The sequence below is a fragment of the Wyeomyia smithii genome, chromosome 2 (assembly GCF_029784165.1).
Source record: "Wyeomyia smithii strain HCP4-BCI-WySm-NY-G18 chromosome 2, ASM2978416v1, whole genome shotgun sequence".
In the NCBI taxonomy this organism is placed as follows: Eukaryota; Metazoa; Arthropoda; class Insecta; order Diptera; family Culicidae; genus Wyeomyia; species Wyeomyia smithii.
Window position 1 is genome coordinate 9178744 of NC_073695.1, and position 9478 is coordinate 9188221.

A 9478-nucleotide genomic window follows, 5' to 3' on the forward strand; every position below is an offset into this window, starting at 1 on the left:
TAGTCTGATATGAAATGGTATATCTCCATAACAAATAAGTTAGTAGAAATGTGTGATCAGTATAGTTTTTCTTGATAACATAATCTACAATTTTGCTGAAGACAGCTTTTCTCTAAAGTGTAAGACTAAAAAGTTAGATATTGCAGCGACACTAGCGGCGGAGTTCTGAAAAAAAATTGTATTTTGAACCGCAAAAATTACTTTCAATCACTAAGAATCTCCTCAAAACGCAACTTCAATTATCAAAATTGGTCATCCAGTTTTTTCGTTATTTTTTTGCTCTACAGCTCTTATGAGTTTTATAAATTGACAATGACTGATATTATAGTCATTTTTACTAGAACTACTTAGCGATTTCCACCTCTGAAGGAAGAAGTTGAATACCCTCGGAAACCCTTTCCTCCTCTTTCCCCCCTTCAACAAGCACACGGCTATGTCTGTCTAAACATTTATTCAAAGCCAATTTATGCTTTTTCCGAAGCACCATAGCGAACCGATCCAACGCCGGAAGTTTGCCAATCAGTATGCAACACGTGAAACTTCTCCAGCTATAGAACAAGATGCAATGAAGAATTGAATAATCGGACACACATATCGGAAGAGTGTACATCAGAAACTGCACTGTCGGATTAATTCTCGAATGGCAATGAACGACCCATCGTCACACGGTGGCCACGGTGTTGCAGGAACACCTGGGAAATAAAGTTCCATTCTGCTCCGTGGCGACTCGCGTCAGTCGCGATGTTATTTGCAATTTGTCTGCAAAACGTTTCTTTTTAGCGGCCATTCGGCCTGGCCTGGCCTGGCCTGGCCTATTATGTTCAGCTAGATGGGGGCAGAATATACAACATATATCAACACGCTGGTCATTATGCAATTTCTCTCACTCGCGGTATTTTTTTTTTAATCTTGTTGTTGTTCTTTTTTTACCTCAGACTGTTTTCCACTTTATACCGGGTAGATAGATCTTCCTGTTGCTTCATTTACACGGAAAATCATGGTTTGCATTCTCGAAGTAACACAACCCGACATGGGCCATGTGGCCGAGAACCATTACGCGACACAAGTGAATAATGCAATTATGTGCATAATCCCGACGAATAATGCAATTAAAATTGTCTTTGTGACTGTAAAAAAAAAATCAACTCAAATTGTTTAAATTGAGAATTAAGGTCGCATTAGGCTTGACTAGGATAATCTATATGGAATTAACAAGCCTATTTCAAACCTTATTTTGGGATTTTAATTTGAAAAAATATACCTTGAAAACTGATACTAACTGCTGACTGCGACGATTAATCTTGGCACGGTTTCCCGAGCATAAACACTCTGCAATTTATTAGCGTTTCATTGCCAGCATTACCCGCGCGGGTTCGTCGTCTGCTCGGGCCACCTCGAGTTGCAAGTGGTGGCGCGGCTCACGGCGAAGCATATCATGATTAAATCTAGCTGGTCGTTTTATTGTTCGGGATAAGTGCACTGCTCATACCGTGGTGGTTGGGGCAGCTTATCTTTTTGCCCTTGCCCTTGCAACAACCAGCCAAGTTGGTGGTGGATAGACGACCTAACAGGGTGGGACAGCTTGGGAATCCACACGGAGGCACGACACGACATATTGCGGCATTGACATTGCACCTTTCACGCTTCATTCCGCCTAAGAGAGCCGGCTCGGCTAGAAGAAAGGAGGCCTCGCCGAAGAAATGATCTATGCGCTTTACTTCCATTGGCCATCGTTAATTTAATGCACTCTCGCTCGCAGTTGGCATTCATGTTCGTACACCAGACCGGACTGCATTGTACGACAGTCAGTGAGTGTGTGTGGGAGGACAGGGGGCCTGGCTCGTACGCGAAACATGAAGGTAAGCAAACCGGAGGCAACATAATTTCGTGCATGCATGCAAAAGATTGCCGCGTGCATCATGCCTCGTATGGACTCGGCAGCTAGCGGCGGCAGTATGGTTTCCGTATAGTCTATAGTGATCATGATGCGGTGACCTGTTTGCATTTCTTATGCCCCGTTTCGATTCGCACTCGATCCACATTATAACAATTGCAATTTGCCAACAGAATCACTTCCATTGAGGCTGCTGCGTGCCGCTTCAGTGTTGAACGTTGGCTTGGAATGGGAGGATCGATCGTCGAAACGATAACTATATGAAACTAATTGGTAATGTGTTGATTGTTAAAGTTCAATACGATGCAAATCGGATCAGCGGGAAGTTATTGAATTACCATTTGGGTGCGATTCCAAAGGTTCAACAAAATTAGTTCACTCCGGACCCAAGTGGGATTTTAGGTTTCCCAAGAGCTGCGCGGGTAAACGATAAGGCGCCTTTGGCTTACTTTACTTTGTTTGTTGAATGAAACGCAATCTGCAGGCATCGCTATTTGCGGCTTTTATGCTCTATCAAAATTATACGATTTTCAAACCGTATGATACAATCTGTTACCTATAATATTGCAGCACTGGTTTTCCATAGATTATGTGCGAAGTTGGAAGCAAGAAGTACCTTTTAAATGGGGGCCCGTTAAAGACCGACTTGTATCAGGTCAGATTATCGTTTCGATAAAAGAATCAATCCATTGCTGCTGACCACAGACAAGCAGATACGCTGGTTTCAAATGTTAAGTTGGAATAGACACAGATTTATATTTATTTATCAATTTTATTCGTTTCAATACCATAAAAAAGTCATCAACTGCATATTCCACCTCTTCTTTGTAGGCATGTTTTACCACAAAACGACGATGCTCTATCACATGTGTAAATTGTCTTGCACCCAAAACTTCCAGACTTCATCATTCATTTGTGCTTCGATTTCCTGTTGACTATTACACTGGTCGATAAAATGAAAAAAAAAATGCATTCCAAAAACTCAAACCGGAAAAAATGAAAAATTTTAGCTATTGAACCATTCCTATGAATTTTGGTGCCCCTAGTCATTACCATCACGCATCAACTTACGTGAGAGTGTCGTAAAGAAATTGCTCGCCAGGTTCGTCGCTTTAACGGTAACGGCTAGGGACACCAAAGTTCACAGGAATGTTTGAATAGCTATAATCTTTCGTTTTTTCCGGTTTGAGCTTTTGGAGTGCACCTCTGTTGACCAGTGTAAACGAAGTAGTTTTTTTTAGTTTTTAAATAGTTTATTTGACACGGCAAGTGTAAACGAAGTAGATGAGTACAGTTTTATCCGCTAATAACAGAGAATTATTTGGTAAAAACAAAAAAAATTATATATTTTGATCTGAATTTTTAAATGACTACACCTGAAGATGTGTGCTCTACAAGCATTTAAGCTTAATCAAAAAACATTATTTGCAGTCAAAATGTAATAATTTGCATAAAAGAATATGAATTTCAATTGTGACAAAAAGCCATTCAAATGTAGTGTGTTAGGTACCAGTCCACATAAAACAGTTGGATCCTAAAGTTTTACACCGTTTTCTGATTTTTATGTATCAGAGTAGAAAGAGTACAATCACATACCTACATAAAGACATACGTGACACTGGCGTTTTTTCTGGTACACGTTGCCCCATAGTACTCCGTACCTCGTCCTGTCAAACTGCTCGACAAATAATGAACAGAATGAATTTCCTTTTTCTTGGCTTTATCGAGCTCCAAAGAAAATTTCATAAGGAACTGTGAAAAAGTTATTTACAAAATCAATGCAGCATTTTTCGAGTAGGAACGAGACAAATGCAGGGTTGCGAAGGTACACTGCCTTCAAAAACAACTCAAACAGTGATTTTATTCAGAGTGCGGTACCATTCGAGTAGTTTATTTTGTACCAACTTTTTTGGAAGATTTCTTCCTGAATGTTACGTATGTCTTATGTATGTGTTAATACGCTAACGACATCTGTCTTGTGGTGCCTCAGTTGCACTGCATAAATATTGCCGTATCGATATTTTATCGATATCAGGGCTTGGTTTGTAAGTGACAAGAGCGCCACATAGCGGGATCATTACCACTTACTGGTGAATTACGGTTGCAAGTTTTTACACATCTATTTAAAATGAGACGAACGTCTGTTCTCTGTGAGCGAACTGTTATATAAGACACTTAGAGCAGTTTTTAATTCTTCATTTAAAAATCGAAGGATAAAAATCAAAATTATTAAAAAATCACGTTTTACTCAAAAAAACGCAGCTTTTTCAAGTGATATATAAAACTGGTATAGCTTTGGGAGCCAATTAGATCCTGAAAGAAGCGTTTTTTTTTAGCAAACGGGCGAACAGTCATTAAACTCATTTCGAGCTGTTTCTATTCTTCGTTTAGAAATTGAATGACAACGATAAACATTTTTTAAAACTCACGTTTTGCTGAGAAAGTTTTTTTTTTCACCTGTTACATAAAATACAGAAAACCGTGTAAAACATTAAGACCCAATTCGGACGCCCTAAAAACCGGAAATAATGAAACTACAGTCCCTACACACACCTATTTAAAGCATTGCTGAAAACTCAGCAATATCGGATATAATGTATTTTGACAGCATTTTACTGAGAATTTAGCAAACGATTACTGAAATATCAGTTAGGCTGGAACTCTTCGTATGAGTCTAAAAACTCGTTTGGAGTTGATTTTGCCTAAAATTTATTCGATTTTTACCTTTATTTTACAAAAATTAGTTAAATCCCTGAATAATATGCCTCTAATGTCCATCCGATGACATTTCAAAATATGCGCCAGCACCCTCTACCGCACATCGAACTGAAAAAAAAACAAAAAAAGTTAAATTTTCCACTAACCAAAGGCCTTTGGCACGTCCCAACGATCGGCTTTCTAGTACTGCAGCACTTTTCTGGGCTCTGAATTATTTTTAAACAAAATTCTTCCCCGCATCACAAACTTTAACGCGCACTAAGCACATTAATAACGACTTCTTCTGACAGCTGCGGTGCACGTCAGGCAACGAAGGATGCCGAATATTCAGCAACCGAAGCTAAAAATACTGAATGTTGATAAATCAAAACTAAATGCTGAATACTCAGTACACAGTTAGATTGCTTAAGTTTCAGTACATGGTTTTTATTGTTGAATTTCAGTAATGATTACTGAATTTGGATTCGAGAATTGGGTGTGTAATCATTTCAGCAATGAAATATTACTGAATATTTCAGCAATGTGAAATTTCATTCTTTTTTTTTTTTTGACGGTACTTTGCTGAATTTTCAGAAATGTGAAATGTCATTCATGCTTGACGGACTATTACTGAATTTCCAGCGAATGTCCGTTGAATTATTGAAATATCAGTTCAGTGGGAATTCTTCGTGTAGATTTTAAAACACGTTGGAAGTCGATTTTTTGCTCATATATTAATTAACCTTCAACCATGCCACAAAGATAAAATTGATCCTCGAGTAATGTGTCGCCCAAGTTCGATCCTTAATCCGATGTCCTTTCGCCATTTTCCTCCACTGAACTGAAGAAAAACAAGATTAATTAATTTTTCCACTCACCAAACACTTCTTTCGCGTCTCAACGGTCGGCGTTCAAGGCATTTTTTTCGCGCGCACAAGCCTTTTTTACGCGCGTGGACTAAAAATATTGACAACCATTTTTTTTTTTCATTTTGACAGTATATTGCCGTATATTCAGTAATCAAAGGAAAGATTGCTGAATGTAGGTAAAGCAAAACAAAATGCTGAATTTTCAGTACACTTTTAAATTGCTGAAATTTCAGTACATGTTTTTTTTTTTTGTTGAATTTCAGTAAAGATTGCTGAATCTGGTTTCGGGAATTTTGTGTGTATTTACAGTCTGGCTGATAGAAAATCATGCAATCTGGCAACCGGATAATGTAATCAAAAAAGGTGACAGTGTTGCAGATTTTGTTCAAATTATTTAAACGTTGAATATTAGATATTCCTCATTTTTCGATTTAGTGCTAACGTAAGAACTGTATTAATCACATAAAAACGCGACGCGCTAACGGACACAACACTTATTGTTCTTACAAACGTAAAAGGACAACAAAAAATTACCTTTTAAGTCGACCGGTTTCGGTCCCCGTGTGGACCATCTACTGGACAATGCCCAACTGATGACATACAGAAAATTGCACAGCTTCATACTGGTACAGTACACGTCGGAAAGGGGGGTGGTGTTAAATTATCTTCTGTTTCGTCAATTGGAATAAGGCAGAAGTTATTGGGGCATCATCTTCGTTCATCAGTGGCTTTTCAGCAGTCTCGATGAACATAGATTCCCAAGCGTTCAAATGTGAAGGTTTTCTGACACATTTTTTCAGTTTTGCGTTATCCCAGTCTATCACATGGTTGTTCTCCTTAGAATGGACGGCCACGCTGGATTCGTTGGGTCTATCGTTGTCAACAGCGTTTTTATGTTCTTTTAATCGGACTTTAAATTTCCTGCGGGTTTGGCCAATGTATATTGCAGGGCAACTTTTACATGGGATCTCGTAGATGCCTGACATTTCGTCTCTCGGAATTTTATCTTTCAAAGAACATAAGAGGTCCTTCAGCGTATGATTACTCTTATACGCTGTCCGAAATCCATGTTGCTTCAGATCGTTTTGAATTGTGTTGGTCAGTTTTGGAAAGAACGGTAAACTTATTCTTTTAATCTCCTCCTTCTCTGGTTCTAATGTTGTAGCGTTTCGTCGATGTCTTTTCCTTTCATGTTTCCGGAGAATTTTGTTCACGAACTCTTCATCGTAACCATTTAAATCGGCCGCTTCATGGATTTTCTTCCTTTCTGCTTCGAAATCCTCTATCTCCATCGGTATGCTGTATAACCGATGTGCCATCGAATGAAACGCGGCTTGTTTTTGGGAGCCGTAGTGGTTAGAATCGCATGTGATGTACCGGTTGGTTGACGTCGGTTTTCGGTAAACGCTGAACTTTACGGAATTGTCCTCTTTCCTGGTAATAGTTAAGTCCAGGAAAGGGAGTTTTCCTTCCGACTCTTTCTCCACCGTGAACTTTATTGAAGTATGTTCGGAGTTCAACAACTCAAGTGTTTGTGCTAGATGTCGTTCTTTCACAGTGGCAAAAATATCGTCAACATACCTCCACCAAACACGAGGGAAAAGTCTCTCTTTTTCTAAATCCACTTCAAAATCGCTCATGAACACATTAGCCAAAAGGGGTGACAGTTTATTACCCATGCTGAGTCCAAAGGTTTGCTTATAGAACTTACCTCTAAACGTAAAGAAGTTCTGATTCATGCAAACCTCTGCCACGGTAAGGTAGGCCTCGACGTGGTTTGGTGGTACTCGGTAGCGTTCCAGGTGTCTTCGGTCTTTGGTGTTTTTATGTGATTAGATATTCGTTAGATATTTTTGGCCTTGTGCAAACTGTTGCTTTGTAATATAACCTGAAATCAAATATAAATTAATTTCATCTATACACAACACACAACAGCTAATAATGTTTCTCAAATATAATTTCTACTATGTTTTAGAAACTTGGTTGTCGTCTTTTATTTTTCTATACAGAAAATCAGATTATGATAGAAATTTTTATGTGTGATTTACTGTCTCTTAATAGTCTTTGTATTCATATTGAAATGATTGAAATTATTGTGATAATTTTTAGCACAGCGTGGTCTCAATACTTGCCGATTGACTCCGATATAGGAGTTCGCCAGACTGTTATTATGGGGGGACTGTAATTGAAACTGGTCGTACTTGTAAAAATCAATTGAAGCTTGAGTTCTACAAAATATTACGAAAGCGGCAAAACGTGATTTTGAAACATTTTTCTTTGGTTTTTAAATCACGAATTGAAACTGCTCGAAATTTATTCAATATTTCACCCATGTACTAACGTCATAATCTCCCAGATTGTCTCGAGGTACGATGCTGGCCCAACAAGCCAGTCGTCGTAGGTTCGAGTCTCGGCTCGGGAGAGACGGTTAGTGTCAGCAGGATCGTAGCGCTAGCCTTGCAATTGTCCTGTATACTAAACAGTTGGTTGCGAAGTCTTTGTATAAATAAACAGAATCGGAATGTAGCACCAAGGCTTTGCTTTTTACTAACTGTCATTCAATGGATTTCGAGCTATTCTTATTTTAACGTAGAGCAACATCCAAAAACGCCAACATCCTGGAATAGGGGTGCAAATTGGAACTGGAAACATCGAGGGAAATTGTCCAACTTCGAATACTTATATTTCAATCAGTTTTCAATGGATTTTCTTCATTTTTGCAGACTCGGTAGGCAACTTAGCTAAGGGTTAACCAAAAAAAACGGAAAATTGTAATCTTATTTTACTTTTGAAAAACATAGAGCGAATATAGATTTCGACCAATCAGAGCTGTAAACATGGTAAAATATAGGTTTTTTTGAATCCGGAAAGATATCCAGAGGCCGGAAATCGACACCAGATGCCATTTTTAAATTCAATGGTTCTGGATAGTTCTGAAAAGGCTCGAAATCAATTTCAGAAACCATTTTGAATCTTTTTAGTTTCAAGAAAACAGCCTAAAATGACCGAATACCACCTAATATGAGTATTTTTGGGACTGGGATAATATCCACCCTATGTACCTTTTGAATTCTGTTTAGAGTCGTCACATTATTCTTAAAGGGTTTGTTTTTAGATAAAAGTTATAAACATTTTGGTACAAGATGGTCATCAATCTTGACGTTGAAGAGAGGTGAATAAATTATATCACTTAAATTTACCGATTCAGACTACCAAATCGAGTGTAATTTCAAACCTACTGCAAAAAACACAATGACATGATACAGGCGGTTGTAATTCTACTATAAACTTGCGGTCGTGTCCCATATACAACATTCCTAACTTTTCTACGATTTTCAATCGTTCTCAATATAGGTTGCTAAGAATAAAATAGACTCATGGAACGTCGTACAGGCAGCGTGAAATGCTAGTCCAGCTTCTACTCGTGAAAACCTGGTGGTAAACATACCACGAAGTTTGAATATGGTTTTACAAAATAAAGGACAAGCCACGATATATTGAAAGTGAGTTTTGTAACGTAAAGGTCACTTTGCTAACGATATGTAGAGAAATAAAGCTTATTTGGAATGTTTTGTATATTTATTTCAATAGTGTATTTATTTTTTTCACAACCTTAAAATCACTAAATTTCGGAATCACCGACACAGAAAAATTTCAAACTATCGGTATTTTTTGTTCACACTGTTTTTGCTTACCAAGTGAATGAACAGCCTTTGGTTCAACAATTTTTTGAAACTTTTCCATACACTATACTGTGTAATGTCTATAAAAATCAACATTCGAAATGTTATTCATGTTTTTGAAACTACGTACAATAAACAATAGCAGATTTATTTCATGAAACGCAAGAGGAACCCAAAATGAGTTGAAATTATGGCTGGTTCAAATAAATTTAACATATATCTTTAAATCAATTGAACTAGCATTATCAAATGAATTAATTAAAATTGAAATCCAGAACTTGGAAAACCCTTGATATCGATATTTTGCTAATTAAACATTTTTAGAAACACTGGCA

General features: G+C 37.8%; 1 protein-coding gene across 1 annotated transcript; it reads right to left on the minus strand.

The window, feature by feature from the left end:
- Positions 1–6116: 6116 nt before the first annotated feature.
- LOC129725578 (uncharacterized) lies at positions 6117–7139 on the minus strand. Its single transcript, XM_055681578.1, has one exon. The coding sequence runs from the start codon at positions 7137–7139 to the stop codon at positions 6117–6119; it is 1023 nt and encodes a 340-aa protein (XP_055537553.1).
- Positions 7140–9478: the final 2339 nt, after the last annotated feature.

Bases quoted from the DNA above. Each gene is read 5' to 3' on its own strand.
- LOC129725578 (XM_055681578.1), bottom strand. From the start codon at position 7,139: ATGGGTAATAAACTGTCACCCCTTTTGGCTAATGTGTTCATGAGCGAT.